The sequence below is a fragment of the Chiloscyllium plagiosum genome, chromosome 3 (assembly GCF_004010195.1).
Source record: "Chiloscyllium plagiosum isolate BGI_BamShark_2017 chromosome 3, ASM401019v2, whole genome shotgun sequence".
NCBI lineage: Eukaryota > Metazoa > Chordata > Chondrichthyes > Orectolobiformes > Hemiscylliidae > Chiloscyllium > Chiloscyllium plagiosum.
Window position 1 is genome coordinate 74,989,022 of NC_057712.1, and position 19,427 is coordinate 75,008,448.

Sequence of the window (19,427 nt, forward strand, 5' to 3'; positions counted from 1 at the left end):
GTTTGTCTGCCTTCCCTGTTAGGCCCCTTGCATTGAAATAAATGCAGTTTAATTTATTAGTCCTACCTTGCCCCTGCCTGCCCTGACTGTTTGACTCGCTTCTGTTCTCAGCTGTATCAGTCTCAGATTGACCTCTTTCCTCACTATCTCCCTGGGTCCAACTACCAACCTCACCCCCACCTTCACCTTACTAGTTTAAATCCTCCCCAGCAGCTGCAGCAAATTTCCCTGCCAGTATATTAGTCCCCTTCCAATTTAAGTGCAATCCGTCCTTCTTGTACAGGTCACTCCTACCCTGATCCATTGATTTCAATGATCCAAAAATGTGAATCGTTCTTCCATACACCAGCTCCTCAGCCATGCATTCATCTGCTCTATCCTCCTATTCCTGCCCTCACTAGCTCGTAGCACTGGGAGTAATCCAGATATTACTACTCTCGAGGACCTCCTTTTTAAAATTCCTGCCTAACTCTCTGTAATCTCCCTTCAGACTCTCAACTTTTTCCCTTCCTATGTCCTTAGTTCCAATGTGGACAATGACCTCTTGCTGACCCCTCTCCCGCGTGAGAATATTCTGAACCCTCTCTGAGACATCCTTGATCCTGGCACCAGGGAAGCAACACACTATTCTGATTATTCGCTGCTGGCCACAGAAGCGTCTGTCTATACCTTGGACTGGAGAATCCCCTTACACAATTGATCTCTTTGAACCCGACATGCCCCTTGTTGCATTAGAGCCAGTCTCAATACCAGAAACTTGGCTGTTCGTGCTACCTACATCACCCCCTACATTTTCCAAAACAGCATACTTGTTTGAAATGGGTATAGCCACAAAAGACTCCTGCACTAGCTGCCTACCTCCCTTACCTTTCCTGGAGTTAACCCATCTATGTGACTGTATCTGAGACTTCCCCCCTTTCTATAACTGCCATCCATCACATACTGTTGCTGTTGCAAATTCCTCATCGCTTCTAACTGTCTCTCCAACCAATCTTTGCAATTTGGAATTTTAGTCATTCTTTATTTAAGTAATATTCTACTTTATCAGGTCCTGTATCCTCAATGCATAAATAATTGAGGGCAGAATGAAGACAGACTATGTGGCTTTAATGGCTGCCTGCTCCATTGTTCACCTCAGAGCAATTTTCACCAATATCATCTATGGGCCTTGAAATGGGCAGTAACATAGATGAAAAGATGGTCACTGCTTCAGAATTTTGTTCTTGTCTTGCTGGGTTTACATTTAAGGTTGGGACAAAGTGGAAAATGGCTATCCTATTTGGGTGAACTTGATATGGTTTCGGGCTGGGTGAAGAACTGAGGCATGTCTCACCAATCCATTTTCCACAATGATCCTATTCATTTCAGACAAGGTCACTAAATAAACTTGCTCGTCGCTTTATGTTCGGGCATGCTTATCAAGTTATCAAAGACATCCTTGCTTAAATTTTATATTAATTTTATATTTGCAGACTAAATAACCAGAACAAAGCATCTACTCTAGTGGCCTGAGACTGCTATGTGCATTGGATTTTTAATTGTTGATAGCTTAAATTTCCTGTGCACAAAAGTGATCTATCAGGAGTTGAAGTGTCACTGTATCAAAATCCCAGAAGTCCCTCACTAACAGCATTGTGGGTCTACTTACAGCACATGGACTGCTGTGGTTTAAGAAGGCAGCTCATCACCACCTTCTCAAAAGCAGCTAGGGACAGGCAACTAGGGATGCCCACATCCTACAATTAAAATAAAAATAAAAAAAAAATTCTATCGAATTCCGAAACTGAAAATGACCAAACTCAAAATACATGAATTATGTGATTTCAAAACATAAGCTAGCTGTTTAGTCAGGGGATAAGGGTTAACTACTTCAGAGAGCTAAGAAAACCTCAGATTGAATTCAATTTTTACAATCTGGAATGGCTGTTGAGTTTCTTCATTAGTAACATTGAGTTATATCTATAGTCAACATCAAATACATAAAAGCCGATGATTACCTTGATGGGGAGACAGTTGCTCTAATAAAATGATTCCATCCATCGTTATATTGTTTCTTTGTTGATTGCATTGTTGCTTCTTTCATTTTGAAAATGACGGTACCATTGTTCAGAGAAAGGGAGAAGATATCAGGCTGGAAAGAGATTTACCATTGGGAAGCACTGGTGAAATTCTACTGTCTGTGATATTGTCCTCCAAAGAGCATATAACTCAAGCATATAATACATAAACAAAATATTATATTGCATAGTGAGGAAAAATCCTTAAACCATTTAGTCGAGGAATTGGTGGCGTGGTGGAAAACCATACTCTCCTTTTCCAAAGTTAGAGGCTCCCTTTAATTTTTATTCTAATTATCTTAAAGTTCTGGTCATCAGATTGATGTCTTGCATAATACCAACTTGTCATGAACATAGCCTAGTTAACTTTGAGATACCTTGATACATTGGAATTACCTTTGTCACTTCAAATATTGTTTTTATTCCATGTATTTACAGCTTAATATTCACTTACTGCTAATTGCACTGCCTAGCCATGTTGATAAATAAATGCTAATTCACAATTTTAGAGACTGCATTCCTTTGATGGCTTTATCAAAGATAGTTTCTCTCATTCATCCTGAAGCTGATAAGTTCCCAAATGGTATTGGTAATGAAACTGTTAATGTGATGTAAGACAGTTCAAACTAATCATATTTAAGTATCTGATACCCATGATAAGAGAAAGTAATTTACACATAATCCTGGAGGAAGATTGAGATGGAAGATTTAAACTTTCACTGATAACATATGATTCAAACTTTTTTACAATGTTAATGTACAAGTACAATCCTTATTGTAGTATCAACAACAAAAAACCTAGCAGGAAGGAAACCCTGACTGAAGATTTTTCATACAGTTAATAAAAGTTGCAGATTAAAAAAAACAAAGAAAACTACTGTAAAAAAAATAGAAAACGTCCACTTAGACTTTCCATTCAGACTTCTCTTTAATACTCACTCCTTCATTGTAGTAGAAAAGCAACCCATTGGACTGTAATGTCCTAAAATTGAAACCTCCTTCGAAGTTTGAAAATGGTGTGATCTTTTCGCTGGAAGAGATGAAACCTTGCCCATTGAAATACGCCATGCGGGACATCTGTAGACAGGAAGATGAATCATGAAATAGATACTTATAAGTGTCCAAAAAGCAAACTTTCAATATTTAGCTCGTGGTTTTGCATTTCATTGGTAGTTGTCATAATGGCCTGAAGTAGTTGTATCCATTACTTGTGGTCCTCAGCACAAGTGCCGCAAAATGCATCTCAAGGATTTTATTCATGGCCTTGTTAGTGGTTGGAAATGGGATTACATACTGATGCCATCCTGCTTCTCTTTATTGCTAACAGAATTGCTCTTAGGAAGTGAAGAAATTTTTGTATCCAGAATAACTGGAGTGGCCTTTTTTGGTAACAAGACATTAATCAACATGGAACAAGATAGACAAACTATACAGAATATATCATTAAACATAGAGAGATCTTGTGGTAGCTGCAGCACAGCAGCCTTCTCATGTTAAAGGGGACCTTGCGCAGGTTTTTGCTATGAGGAAGCATCCATATAAAGAAGTGTGCCGGCCTTAGCTGCAGTATCACCAATTGACATCTTTTAAAAATCTGCACCATTGTTTACCTTCTCTTGGCACTGCTCAAATTAGCTATTTTAAAATCAACAGCTTGCTATGTGAACATTGTACAGAGTATTGAATAGAGTTGCATCAAATGGCTGACCAGAAAAGAGTCTCCAACATTAGTCGGTACTTTGATGAAAGGAAAAATACAATAACATCAACTTGCATTTCAAATGTGTTACTTTTATACTTAAGTGGAGTCTTTAAGTAAGTGACATTCATAAACCCAGATCCAATACTGCCCCAAGCCCTATCCATTGAACAGAATTACTTACAAGTGATTCCTCTGGACAACCATTGCTGATCCCTAATGTCTCATCTTCCTCTAGAACATTGAAATCGCGTCTTTGGAACTGGAAACTCCGGAGACAACCTCGAAATCCAGCATCCGTAGCTACATAGGACTTCAGACTAATCAAGAATCAAAAACTGAAGTTGAGGTTATAAATTCATTACTAATGTTTTGACTATGTTAACAAATATTTTGCAAACCTAAATTTATCTGCAAGTGTAAAGCAGAAAGAAACAGGATTTGACAGAATCCATCTGAGGATGCTAAAGCAAGTAGGGGAGCACAGTGTAGATGCCCTAGCTATACTTTTGCAGAGTTCACTATATCTCAGAGTTTCCCTCTGCACTGGAAAATTGCATGTCGCTCTGCTTTTTCAGGAAGGTGAAAGAAAACAAAAACAGGGAATTCAAACCAGTTAGCCTAACATTTGTATCGGGGAAATTGCTAGCGTTTATCATCAAGTGTTAAGTAACTGAACACCTTGAAAATGTTCAGTTAATCAGGGACAGTAGATCATTCCTGACAAACCTCACTGAATGTTTTGAAGAGGTGACTAAGGTAGTAGACAGGGGAATGTCATTTCTATGGTCTTCCAGATGGCATTTGATAAAATCCCACATTGAAGACTGTTGACTTAAGCAGAAGCCCACAGAACTGAGGGCAAATTACTGACATGGCTGGGAAATTGAGTGGCATGCAAGAAAAAGCACTGATAATGGGTTGCTATTCAAATTGGCAGGAGGTGATCAAAGGTTTCCACAAGGATTTATTTTAAGTCCTCAATTAGTCATTATTCAGTAACGCCTTGGATAATGCCACAGAGAGTCATAAATCCAAATTAGCTGAAGGCACAAAGCTAGGTGGCATTGTAGACAATGTACGTGATAGCATAAAATTACAAGGGGATATTGATAGACTAAGTGGATGATGGAGTTCATTGTAAGCAAGTGCGAAGTTATCCATTTTGGACTGAGAAAGAGTAGATCAGGGCAGTATGAAATTAATTACAGTTGATGTCCAAAGAGACTTGAAATAGATTTAAAAATAGACTTTTAAAATGTCACAAACAGGTGCAAAAATAATTAAGAAAAACTGTGTTGATTAGGAACAATCAGCATGGGTTTCTTAAAGGGTAATCATGATTAACCAACTTACTGGAAGTTTTTGAAGAGGTAACTGAAGCTCAGTGAGGGTAATGCTATTGATGCGGTGTACATGGACTTATGAAAGATGTTTGATACAGTGCAACACATCAAACTTATGAGAAAAGTTCAAGGTCATAGAATAAAAGGGACATTAGTGCCATGCATAAACAATTGGCTAGGTGAAGCGAAACAGAGAGTGACAGTTAACCGGTATCTTTTCGGCTAGAGGAAGGTTTTTTAGTGAAGTTCCCCAGTGTCAGTATTGGGACATTTTCTTTTCCTGATATATATTAATAATTCAGATCTTAGTGTATAAGGGGCAATTTCAAAGTTTGCAGATGAATGAAACTTGGAAGGACTACAAACTTTGAGGAGGACAGTTGGAACTCCAAAAGGACACAGACATGTTAGTGGACAAATAGTTGGGAGATGAGTTTCAATGTAGAGAAGTGTGAGGTGGTACCTTTTGCTCAGAAGAACATTGAAAAAGAATATCAAATAGAGGGCTTAATCCTAAGTGAAGCATGGGTGTTGTATGAGCAGAAAGACCTGCTTGTGTTTGAGCACACAGATCATTGAAAATGCCAGGCAGTAGAGAGAGAACAATAAGTAAAGAATATAGAATCCTTAGTTTTATTAATAGGGGCTGGGTGCACAGGAGCATGGAGATGATGTTGAACTTGTACAAAACACTTGTTAGATCTCAGCTGGAGAATTGTGTACAGTTTTGAGTGTCATATTATGGGAAAGATGCGAATGCATTGGAGACAGTGGAGAAGTGGTTTACAAGAATGGTCCTCATGATGAGGAACTTCAGTTATATGATTATATTGAAGACAATGGGACTGCTCTACTTGGAGAGAAGGAGGCTGAAAGGACAGCTGGAAGAGGTTAACAAAACATTGAATGGGTTGGATAGAGTAGATCGTGAGAAATTATTTCCATTTTTACAAGGAAAAGGAATAAGAACAAGTGGGCACAGATTTAAAGGGTTCTACAAAACAAGCAAATGTGAAGTCAGGAAAAATATTTTCACTTAGTGAGTGTTTAGGGTATGGAATGTACTGCCTCGTAGGGTAGTGGAGGCAGGTTCAATTGAAACATTCAAGCGGGCATCTCTTCTTCCAAACAAAGGTTTAGCTGCCTAACTACTTCAATCTTCTGAGCACAGATCATGTCCAGAGAATACTGCCTCTGAGCTTTTATTTCAATGGTTGCACATTAACTGCCAGTCGCATTTGTCTTTACCTGTGTTTAATGGTTCTTCAGGGGGTACTAGACAGGTAGTATTACTACAACAGTAGTGCATATACATCTACCATCTCTCACCTCCTTCAGAAAGTATGTCTGGAGAATGAACTTCAATTAAACTTTTCACAGTTCAGACTAGAGAAACACTTATCTATAGTAGCCATCTGATTGTTAGCTTTCTAACTTCTGTCTCCCTTTGGGCTTGTTCTGGTTTTTCAGTCTCTGACCTTACTGCCCAGGTCACTAATGCTACAGAATGTTTAATGTAAAACTCTTCTTCCCCTGGTCTATATACAGCATGATGGCACTCTCCATTATTTTGCAGTTATGGTTTGATCTGCCTGACAGTTTGGCACTGATCCTATTTTTATAGGTAAGGTTAATCAGGAACTTAAACATATAAATATAAAGGAGAGGAGCAAAACAGTAAATATTAACTGATATATTTTGCTTAGAAATGTTGCTTTTTAAAGGCTTTTAAATGTTTTATTTATAATTACTGATGAAGGACTAGGACTAGGCAAATGTTTCATTATATTTGAAGGTCACCATATAAATATTCTGCAAAGTTGATGAAAGAAATATTTATATTACAGTTTAACAAACCTTGATAAGACCTGATCAGGTGCTCCACCAACATAGACATCGGTAAAATACATACTCTTCTTTTCATTTTCAACACTTTTTACATTGATTCTGTCAATCAATAGGATCATCTTCTTTTGGTTGTGGTAAATGAATGAGACCTGAATGAAAATACAGATTTGGTTTCATAATATGCCCCAGAGACAAGAGTTTAGAATTTATTCATACGAGTTGGTGCTGTCAGAATAGTTGGTATATGTACAATAAAACAAAACTTAAAATTGATGACAAAACACAGGCTGTTTTTATAGAATTTAGGTAGCTGAATGATGCTGGATTGATTGTGCTAGAGGTGCTGCATGTGCTGTCTGCCCCTGGAGAATTGATGCAAGCTGGAAAGCTCTGCTTGAAGCACAATTATGCAAATAATTCTCCCACTGTCTTACGCAGTTCTAGAAAACAGCTCATGCTCCTTACTGTAAGATGTACAAATCCTGTGACATCTAAGAATTGAATCATGTCACTGTTTCAACTTTGCTTGCAATCACCGATCTAACTTTGCACTGCATCTTTAAATTAATATCTTGTCCAAGGCATTTCACGAAAGCCACATAAAGAGATATTATGTCAGATGAACAAATGTTTGGTCAAAGGTAGATTTAAAGTAGTGCTTCAAAAAGGAGGAAAGTGAGAAGAGGAGGTAGAACAGTGCACTGAGGGAATTCCAGAGCTCAGGGCCAGGCAACTAAAGGCACACTCAGCAATAGTGGAGTGTTTAAAACAAAGACAATTAACAGGCCAGAATTAGGAAGATTATAGATATCTTAGCTGGTTGTGAGTTTGGAGGGATTTACAAAGATGGCGACACCCAAAACCATGGAGAGGTTTGAAAGCAAGGAAGAGAATTCTAACATCAAGGCATTGCCTACATAGGAAACTGAGCGGAGGGGTGATATCAATCAAACAATATGTACATTTAAATAACCTTTTTCATATTAAAACCTTAAAAGTATTTAAAATAAATTGCATTTTGAAAGATAGCAATTGTCATTACAAGGGAGAGTTTCTGTCAGCACAGGCAGACACAAATTGGTGACTTACCACTGAGCTTTGCATTAGAATGAAGCATAAAGCACAAGTGATCAAAGAGTTGCAAATCATGAAGTGTTAGCTTTACGCATGCAGATTCATTTGCATACTGTATTAATTAAGTAATTTTCTCATCTTCTTCAAAAAACATGTATGAAGAACTTATCAATTTAGGCAAAGATTGCTTGACTGTTCAACATTTAACTCCTCTGGTAACAAACAATATTGTCTGTTCCTCAAATCAACGCATTTAAACCACTCACTCAGACGAGAAGTTACAAAATTTCCACAGTCAAAAATTGAGTTAAAAAAAACTGTTATTCAAAACAAAAACTGAAACTGTTGGAGAAACTGAATAGGTCTGGCAGCATCTATAGAAAGAAAGCAGAGATAAAGTTTCAAATCTAGCGAATCTTCATTAGATGAGTTTCTTTGGCAATTTCTATTTTTGTTTCAGATCTCCAGCATCTGCAGTACTTTGCTTCATTTCTATTAGTCATAGAGATATACAGCTCTTCAAAAGTCAATTGCAACTGCCTTACAGATATGGTTTAATACAATATTACGTGATTAGCAGATAAACTAAACACACATTAAAACATATTACATCAGAGACATTCCTAGAATTTTCAAAGTCTTCATATTTTACCTCATGATATTTTGCATCATTTATACGTTTCTTTTTATCAGTATCCTCGAGAACAACGGGGCCTTTGCTGAATCCAAAGTCATAAACCAAGCGTATATAACCATTTTGCATTTCCATACTGAAGAACGTATTCTTGGAAAAAGAATATAAAATAATTTTTACATTTAAAATAAGAGGGCGAGAGCATGTTTCAAACTTAACACTGAAATAGGATTGCAATTAAGTGAAAAACGCTGCAGCATTCAACGTGTTTGATGAGGAATTTAAACTGTTTAATAATAAAAACTGCAAATTATGGAAATCCAACTAGGAATTTAAAACACAACGCAAGAAATGGACAACTAGGCACCATAAAGGTGAAGGATGATAATATCTAATGTTTTCTCCATCAACTGTAGACTGATCTGCTAAACATCTCGAGCATAAGACCTGGGAGCAGCAACCAAATAATAAATCTTTTAGAGTTCTAAAAGATAAATCCTTATCTGATATTCGCCAAACAACAAATATAATTATGACTGTGATATCTTTTAAATATCTGCCACCTCTATCAGTATGTGGCACTGGCTCGGAATTGAGGTAGCTTGCTGCCACTAATCTCTCTTGTCTTGGGCCATACTGAGGGATCTGTGGTACAGAATACACCATCACAGAGTAGCTATGGAAGAGGCACGGTCTTTGATAACAATAAAGTTCTTTGCATAATTTTAGGTGTATTCAAGGCTAAGATAGACAGATGTTTAATCAGCAAGCAAATTATAAGTTATGAGGCAAAGGCAAGAAAATGGAATTGAAAATTATCAGATCAACCATGATCTCATTGACTGGAGGAACTGACTTGATTGGGTTGAATGGCCTACTTCCACTCCTACATCTGAATATCTCATGACAGCAATAAGTGACAATTGATCAGGCCTGATTGCTAGGCCATTAGGCCCTGGTCCAGAGAGATCTGCTCCTGCTCAAAGCTAGAGTTGAACTCTGTGCCTTCAGTGCTTGTTCTAAGCTGTTTGACTGCATGCTTCTGTACCTGTTCTGATGATACATGCCAGGTGATTGGTGTGCTAGTACCATTCACAGTAATGATTTTTGGTTCTGGAAGTCACTGCCACACTTGAAACTCAGAGGTCCATGCAGGAAAACATAAAATTAGCAGCCAAGTTGCTTCTCTTCACGCACAGACTGTTTGAATATAGAATGGATGGAGCCATTGCAACATGAACATTAACCCCCTTCAGAATCATTGCCTTGTACAACAATGGGTACACAGACATAAAATTCTCATTTGAATCTGATGACTTACTGTTAATGTTTTTAATCATTTTGATGGCTGTGATAGCACTACAAATATTACTTTCACCTGGTAGAGTTTGAGGTAAGCAAAGCACATGCTTTTATCTGTTTCCATAGCCAGACTTTCTGGGAACAGGTCACTAGCCTGTCACAAAAACTGTGGCTTGAGGGGGTCATCACACATCAAGCATGGCAGATAAGGGGACACTCCTCCCCATACTCGTCAAATATCAGAAGGATTTACAGGTTGATAATCAAACAACCATTTGGCCACAATGTGAATGCAACTTTCATGACCATCAGGTCCTGGAGTAGGACTCAAACTTGGAACTTCTGCCTCGGAGTCAGGGATGCTACTTTCTGTGGCACAAAACCTCTCTGTATTACTAGAACTGCTCCAAATAAACTGTTAGCTTTGTCACTAGCAGTTATTAAAATTGTTACATTGTTCCTTTTAAGATTGGTCCAAGTGCCATGCTATCTTTATTCTATGTGAAGTTTGGAATGTGCTTGCTGTTATCTTTTAACCTGTGTCCTTTATTAAACTTCAAAATACTGTCCCTCAGTAAATACTTGTGTTTTGGCATATTTTCTTATGGTAAAGATTTTTTGATAAATGCATGTTTTGCTCTTGTGCATTGATAATGAGAATTAGACAGCTACAGTTAATACCCATACAGTAGCGATGTTTTCACTTCATGATGGGTACAGATCAACACTAAAATCAAAAGCAGAATTTTGCCCTGTGGTTATTTTTGTCTGGTTTCCAATTTCAATTTGCTGACGTCAATATTAGTCTGCTCGCTTTCAAAGCTTCAGGTTTAAAGCACAATTTAATGGTTGGTGGTACAAGTGCGTGGATGAGCATACTAAATGTTCACATTATTCAATGGTACAATGAATATAAATTAATAAAAAGTTTTTTAAGCTTTGGGAAATAGATTATGAAGTCAGGTATAGAAATTTTCAAATATTAATTTTCATTTCTATCGTGCATTTCACTGGATGAAAGATCCCATGCAACCCATTCACCTTTTTGTTCAAATTCATGACATTCACACTCACACTGTATGAAGCTACATTTCTAGAGCATCATTAAAATAATTTTTCCATGTTATTTCCTTCCTGATTAATTGCATTTTATCTTCTCAGGATGAAAAAAAACCCCACAATTAAATTAGTTTGATACAGTCCCTTACCCCTTTCACCATCAGTAACAGGAGGGCATTGTCAGCTGGTGTGCGAATGTCAAGATTGAACCGAGTTGCTATGTTGAATTTTCCTCTCCTTTGTATGTTACGTACAAAAGAATAGCCTGAGCCATCAAAGTAGAAATTTGCTGTTCTACTTTGGGCAAAAGCAAGCTTGTACCTGCAAAAACAAAATATGTAATTCAGCAGGAGAACAGGAAATACTTCTGGATTGTAATTGGGTTTCTGCAATATTAGCTCCAGGTGATATTTCAACATATTTCTGACCAAATGTTTGTTAATATACAGCTCATTAATGAAAATTGTGGCTTCCTTGTTAATTTGTATTAAGCTGCCTCACTCTAAATTTATTTTCTCCTCTGGTTCCCCTAACACAAAAGGAATAACATTCTCAGGATAAGTATGATCTCATGACATCTTTTTACTTTTCTTTGTGCACGTGCTTGACCTTGTCACTAGTGACTGGACAAAAGCAGGTCCAGTAATCCATTCCTGGAATCATTTTTTAATGTCCTTTAGGAAAAGCCTACAGCCAAGTGTCTCCCTTACAGCACGAGAGAGAGAGAGAGAGAAATATTCCAGCTATTGAATCACCAGGGAAATCAAACATTTTACTTCATAGCACAGCATGGCACAATGTGTTTCAGCACCAATGTGCAGTATTACCTCATTAGTCAAATTAGTATTCATAATATCAGAAGAAAGAATGTATTCAAAACCACAGAAAAAAGAAACAAAACTTCCATAAAGTTATTGCCATTTTGGGTTGTTTTGGATTTGATTGATTTAATTCAGGGCGCCATGGTTCCGTGGCTCTCTAACTCTTCCAATTAGACTTCTCTTTAGAACACTCAACTTGTAGGGTCTTTTTGGCATTTGTCTTACCTGATAATCAGCTGGCTATTTCTACCTCAGAGATTTTTTGTACCAACTTGTTTCTGCTTAGAAATGTTTCTAGAAGAATTTCAATACAATGTCAAAAAGAGGTAGCCTCTTGGTCCCTGGGATCCCAGATTAAAGCAGCCCATTTGAGTAGCAGGCACTCAGGCTATTGAAGAGGCAAGCTGCAGTGATTGTAGGAAGTGGCAAGTTAGTGCTGAGTGGATTTAAAGTAGTACCTCGAATTTCTTTACTTTTAAAAGGAAGAACTGACATTGAACTGCCTCTCTCTTGCTTTCATGTTAGTTTACAGCACTGAATCACCGATTGTTCAGTCTCCCTAAGCATCTGACTGACACTGTACCAAGTAGACCGCAGGCCAGAACAGGTACTCGATAAGGCCGCAGGTCATTTTTTGCAGCATTGGCTGTAGTGGTGGATTTGGATTTCAAGGATCCTGCCACAAAATAAGGATCTTTGATAAACAGCAATGTATGAAAGCTGCTTTCTCAGTATGTGCAGCAGATGAGAGAGATTATGGCAGAACTCACTGATGTCATATATGACAACATTCAGTGAAGCTTCTAAATGAGTTGAGCCTATGGCAGCTTCACCCGAGTCTGTTTTTGCTCCCCTTCCATCCATTTAACCTTCACTGTAGCTACGTCCTGATGAAAATCGTGAACTCATCAGAATTCAGAAACATTGAGTGCAATTTTACATGACAAATGGGAAAGGACTGAGCTGGATGTTGGGGTTTGATGGTCGTTAAATTGACATTAAATCCACAAACTTTCCTTCTTCTGGTTTAATTATGATCGTTTTGATGGGGTGTGCTCTGTAAAAACAGTCCTCTGACTATTGTTTCTGTCAATAAGATTCTGTCCATAAATTTGTTAGCCAGTTACCACAAGATGACCAGCTTTCCCAGGACTTAGGAAATCTAGCAACTTTACAGGAAGTGTCAGTGCTTTTCAGAGAAACACTTCACCTCACTCATTAAACAAACCCACAGACATGATCTTCAGACTGTCAGCTCCTGCTGCTGGAATTCCTAGTTTACCTTCTGCCTACTCACCACTATGCACTGACCTTTCCCTCTCTCAATCTTTGTTGTTGTGTTACAAGTAGTCTCCACACTCACTTCATCCCAAACCATGCTAACTGGCAGACAGGAAACAAAGTCCTTAGGAGATCCTGCTGTTAACATTGGTGACCCTGGCATTTCCCCACTTTTCTGAAAATTATGTCTCCACCCCATCTCCACATAAAGAACAGGATCACTGTGTCCAACCTTGCTTGACAGGACTTATACTTTATTGCTTGAGGATTCAAATATTGAGGTTCTTCTCAATTTGTTATTTTTATTCCATATTTTATTTCACCCTTTTTGCTATGTACTACATACTGACCGAAACGGCAGGTCAGCACTTCGCTACTGGGTTTACTCAATGACTTGAGTGATTGATCCTCCAGTTTATTGAACTCTTCCTATTCAGGCCTCAGCCAGATTGAAGAACAATTATGTGAAAACTGAAGGACTGACTTCACTCTCTATTCCCATTGCTCAAAATGTTGTAAAACTAAAATATTGCATCATCACCCTATTTTATTCAAAATCACTGAGAATTATCGATTAAGCTGCGAGGTTTTCATCATATCCATAGAATCCCTACAGAGTGGAACCGGGCCATTCAGCCCATCGAGTCCACACCAACCCTCCAAAGACCCACGCCCCCTACCCTATCCCTGTAACTGCCCCATCTCCCAAAGCAGGAAAGCCTATTGTACCAAATGTGTTTTTCTGTGATACCATCAAATTCCTTTCATGCAAGACATTTTAACCAGAGACAGCAACATCCTCAAACAGCAGCTTGACCAAGTCTAACCTAATTGTATAGAATTGATTTGGAACTGACAAGACAAACGTTCTGGAAAGGGTATTCAACTGTGCTAGCGAACGTACATATACCAATTATACTTGATGTTGACTGACTGAATAATTAGCACATATGATTATTACTAACAGTAGGTCCTTTGATAAAAATTCAGTTGAGGTATTTTCTGTTTGAAAATATAAAATTACGATCTGAGCAATTAAGTTACTAAGTTCTTGAGCTAGTACACCAAATATACACAAACATACTTGTCTGGCAGTTATTCAGGTCAATCTCCCAGCTGAAGGTCCTTTGATGGGGTACAGGTTAACAAACACAGTCTGTACATCCCTGGTTGGGGATTGGATGAATGACAGGAATGTCAGAAGCTAGTTCTGACTGCAAGAGTTTTCAAACCAAACTTAATATGGTTTATATCTGGACCTCCATTGTGTAGTTAGCCAGTGGTTCATCTTGCTTCCAGACATGGGCTACAAGTGATCTTTTGAAAATGTTTTCCAGCACGGAAACTTCTGCAGCAGATCCAGAATCTGAGAAAAGAAATTCCTCCTCAACTCTACACTAGCTGGGCAACCCCTTACTCTCAGGTTATGCCCTCTGATCCTAGACTCCCCAACACCCTCTCAGAATATACACTCTCAAGTCTCCTAAGACTCTAGTACGTTTCAATAATGTCACCGCTCATTCTTTTACTGGACTAACCAAATCAGCTCTCTTCATCAGAAAATCCCCCCCAAACCCAGGACCAGCCCAGTGTAGTTTCTCTAGTCTGCCTCCACTGCTAGTATATCTTCGGAGGGTCGGTGTGGACTTGTTGAGCTGAAGGGCCTGTTTCCACACTCAGTAATCTAATTTAATCTAATCTTTCCTTAGATAAGGGAACCAAAACAGTTCACAGTATTTTAGGTGTGTTCGTACAAGTGTCTTGTTTTACCATGAATTCTCTAGTTTTATACCCCATTCCCATTTTAATAAAGGCCAACTTTCTATTTGCCTTCCCCTGTTCAACAGGTATACTAGCTTTTGGTGATTTTTGCATGAGGACTCCCAAATTCCCTTATGCTGCAGCTTTCTCTACTTAAATAACAACTCAGCTCCTCAGCTCCAAAGTACAAAACCACACATTTTCCCACATTATATTCCAAGTGCCTAGCTTTTGCCTACGTACTTAATCTGGTTATATCTCACTGCAGAGTCTTTATGTCATCTTCACCACTTGCCTTTCCACCTTTCTTTATATCATCCACAAATTTGGTGACAATACATTTACCTCCCTCATCCAATACATTAAAACACACTGGAGTAAATGTGGCCTCAGCAGTGAATCCTGTTGCACTCCACTAGTTAGTTATAGGCTGCCCTCCTGAAAATGTCCCATTGTCCCAACTCTGTCACCTACTAAGTTACCATTCGTCTATCCATTCTAATATACCATACCCAATCTCCTCCAACACCATGGGCTCATAGCTTATTAAGTAGCTTAACTTGTGATAACTTATCAAGTGCCTTTTTGGAAACCAAATATATTAGATTCACTGGTTCGCCTTTATTGATCCTGCTTGTTAGCTTTTCAAAAGAATTCTAATACTTTTGACAGGCAATGATTTCCCCTTCTGACTCTGACTGATTATATTATATATTTCCAAATGTTCAACAATTAGATAATTTATAATAGACTCCAACATTTTCTCAATAACAGATGTTAAGATAACAGTGATATAGCTTCCTGCTTGTGTGTCGCATTGCCGTTTTGAATCAGGGCGTTACATTTGTAGTTTTTCAGTCCGCCGGGACTTTTCCAGAATCTAAGGAATATTGGAAGATTACTATTAGTGAATCCACTATCTCTATAGCTGTTTCCAATAATATCCAAGGCTGCATCCCATCAAGTCCAAGCTGTATTCGTCTTTAGCCCCATTACTTTCCCCAATACATTTTCTCTAGTGATAGTTACTGCATTTATGTCCTCCCTCCTTTTCCCCTTTATGATTTAGTATTTTTGGAATGCAATTTCATGTCTTCTACTGTGAAGATAGATGAAAAGTATTTGTTCAATTCCTCTGCATTTCATTACCTCTCCAGTTTTGTTCTCTGATGGACCTATGTTCATATTGTCTTTCTCTGCCTTTTTTGAATTTTAAGAAGTTTTCACTGATATTATTTGTGACTTTATCCTCAAAGTTTATTAACTCCCTTTTTTGGATAATCTTACATTGGTTTTTAAAAATTTCCCAGTTTTCTGCCTTACCAGAGAATCTTTGACGTGTTGTATGTTTGGTTTCTCTTTCAATTTGATGCTATCCCTCTCTCCCCTTTATAAATCTTGGTTGGCTTATCTTTTCCTATTATCCTTTTTCTTCATTGGTTCACAACAAAGAAATATCCCATAAACAATTTCCTGAAACATTTGTCATTAGAAACAAAGACAGTTGAGGAATAAACTCCTTTCCCAGTCCACTCCAGCCAACTTTGCTCTCATTCATGTGTGTAATTATTCTTATGTTAAGTTTAGCACAGTTGTTTCTAACCCAACCTTCTCTCCAACTGAACATAAATCCTGCCACGTAATCGTCAATGTTTTCTGAGGGATCTTTTTGTTCTGAGATCATTAATTAAACCTGCCTTACTGCACATTACTAGATCCAAAATGGCGTGATCCCTGGTTGGATCCACAACAATTGTTCTAAGAAACTGCCTCAAATAACACAAATATTTCTAAAATGTGACTACCTCTGACAATTGGATATTCTCAATATACATGAGCAATAGTGGTCAGAGACTTGCTAGTCAAGTGCACAGAGAGGTTTCTGTGGCCATGTTTGAAACTTCAGGATGGTGTGTTGCCTCCCTAGTGCCAGAGTCAAGAATGTCTCTCAGCAGGCTGTAAGTTTGCTCGCTGAGCTGGCAGGTTTGTTCTCAGACATTTCATCACCATGCTAGGTAACATCATTAATGAGCCTCCATTGAAGCGTTGATGTTTTGTCCCACTTTCTATTTGTGTGTCTTGGTCTCTTAAGGTGGGTGATATCATTTCCAGTTCTTTGTCTCAGAGGTTGCTAAATGGGTCCAAATCAATGTATTTATTGATGGGATTCTGGTTTGAATTCCAACCCTCTAGAAATTCCCATGCATGTCTTTGTTTAGCCTGTCCTCGGATGGATGTGTTTTCCCAGTCGAAGTGGTGTCCTTCTTTATCTGTATGTAAGGATACTAGTGATAGTGAGTCATGTCTTTTAGTGGCTAGTTGCTGTTCGTGAATCCTGGTGGCTAGTTTTCTGCCTGTCTATTCAATGTGGTTTTGTTCCAGTCCTTGCATGGTATTTTGTAAATGACATTTGTTGGTATAGGATCCTTTAGGTTCATCAGTAGCTGTTTCAGTGTGTTGGTAGGTTTGTGGGATACTATGGTGCCAAGGGGTTGGAGTAATCTGGTGGTCATTTCCGAGATGTTTTTGATGTATGGGTAATGTGGCTTGAGTTTCTGGGTGTGTTGTGTCTATTTGTTTGGGTTTGTTGTTTACCAACACACTGTCTACCAACACACTGAAACAGCTACTGATGAAGCTAAAGGACCCTAAACCAACAACCAGCAAAACAAATGTCATTTACAAAATACCATTCAAGGATTGTAACATCGGACAGACAGGCAGAAAATTAGTCACCAGGATACACAAACACCAACTAGCCACCAAAAGACATGACCCACTATCACTATTATCCTTACATACAGACGAAAAAGGACACCACTTCGACTGGGAAAACACATCCATCCTAGGACAGGTTGAACAAAGACACGCACAGGAAGTCCTAGAGGCCTGGCATTCAAACCGGAACTCAGTTAATAAACACATCGATTTGGACCCCATTTACCAACCTCTGAGAAAAAGAATCAGAAGATATCACCCATCTTAACAGATCCAAGATACATAAACAGAAAATTTGACACATTACGAATGCTTCAACAGAGGCTCACTGATGATGTTACCTAGCATGGTGACGAAACGTCTGAGAACAAAGCTGCCAGCTCAACGAGCAAACTTACAACCTGAACTTCAACCTGAGCTACAAATCTTCTCAAAAATCGCAAACATCTCCAAGCAGTTGCATGAAATTCTTAAGGGAGAGGATAAGCAGTCAGAGGTCGTGATGAACACTGGTACCAATGACATAGGTAGGAAGAGGAGTGAGATGCTGCAGAGTGAGTACAGGGAATTAGGAAAGATGGTAAACAGTAGGAACTCGAGGACAGCAATCTCTGGATTACTACCAGTGCCACTTGCTAGAAAAGCAAGGAATACAAAGATAGGAGAGATGAATACATGGCTAAGCAGCTGGTGTGGGGGCAGGGTTTCAGGCTCTTGGATCATTGGGACATTTTCTGGGGCAAATGGAACGGGTTGCACCTAAACGGCAAGGGAACCAATATTGCTGCACAGAGGTTTGCTATTGCTACTTGGAATGGTATAATCTCGAGTGGCGGGGGTTTGAACCACAGCAGCAGGCAAGTGGAGGGATTGAGGGGAAGGTGGATACTAAGACCATTATATCAGAAAGAAAGGGCAAATAGAGACAGGTAATTGAACACTAATGGGCTGAAGTGTGTTTATTTCAATGCAAGGAGTATTATGGGTAAGGCAGATGAGCTTAGACCCTGGATGAGTACATGGGATTATGATGCTGTGGCCATTACAGAGACTAGGGTGAGAGAGGAGAGAGGGACAGGACTGTCTGCTCAATGTTCCAGGGCTTTGTTGGTTTAGATGAGAGAGGAAAGTAAAACAGGTGGAGGAGTTACATTATTAATCATGGAGAATGTTACATCTGCCCTCAAAGAGGACATGCTGGAGGGCTCATCCATTGAGACAATATGTATAGAGCTCAAAACTAAAATGGGTGCAATCACTCTGATGGAATTATACTACAGGGTTCCCAACTACCATTGAGACATTGAAGAAAAAATATGCAGGGACATTATGGAAAGACGCAATGAAAAGAGTTGTCACTGTAGGTGACTTTACCTTCCCAATATTAGACAATAGAAAATAGACAATAGACAATAGGTGCAGGAGTAGGCCATTCAGCCCTTCAATATGATCATGGCTGATCATTCCTAATCAGTATCCTGTTCCTGCCTTATCTCCATACCCCTGAATCCACTTATCTTTGAGAGATCTATCCAACTCTTTCTTAAATGAATCCAGAGACTGGGCCTCCACTACCCTCTGGGGCAGAGCATTCCACACAGCCACCACTCTCTGTGTGAAGAAGTTTCTCCTCATCTCTGTTCTAAATGGTCTACACCGTATTTTTAAGCTGAGTCCTCTGGTTCGGCACTCATCCATCAGCGGAAACATGTTTCCTGCTGCCAGAGTGTCCAATCCTTTCAAAATCTTATACGTCTCAATCAGATCCCCTCTCAGTCTTCTAAACTCAAGGGTATACAAGCCCAGTCGCTTCAGTCTTTCAGTGTA

General features: G+C 38.8%; 1 protein-coding gene across 1 annotated transcript in view; it reads right to left on the reverse strand.

Moving 5' to 3' along the window:
- lama4 (laminin, alpha 4) overlaps positions 1-19,427 on the reverse strand; it is a 192,789-nt gene that overhangs the window by 50,303 nt on the left and 123,059 nt on the right. Inside the window, exons 25-30 of the mRNA XM_043684602.1 lie at positions 11,169-11,340; positions 8,677-8,808; positions 6,960-7,099; positions 3,941-4,076; positions 2,997-3,134; positions 1,998-2,131 (exon numbers count right to left, since the gene is read on the reverse strand). Coding sequence (XP_043540537.1) covers positions 1,998-2,131; positions 2,997-3,134; positions 3,941-4,076; positions 6,960-7,099; positions 8,677-8,808; positions 11,169-11,340 — 852 coding nt within the window. The remainder of the gene's footprint in view (positions 1-1,997; positions 2,132-2,996; positions 3,135-3,940; positions 4,077-6,959; positions 7,100-8,676; positions 8,809-11,168; positions 11,341-19,427) is intronic.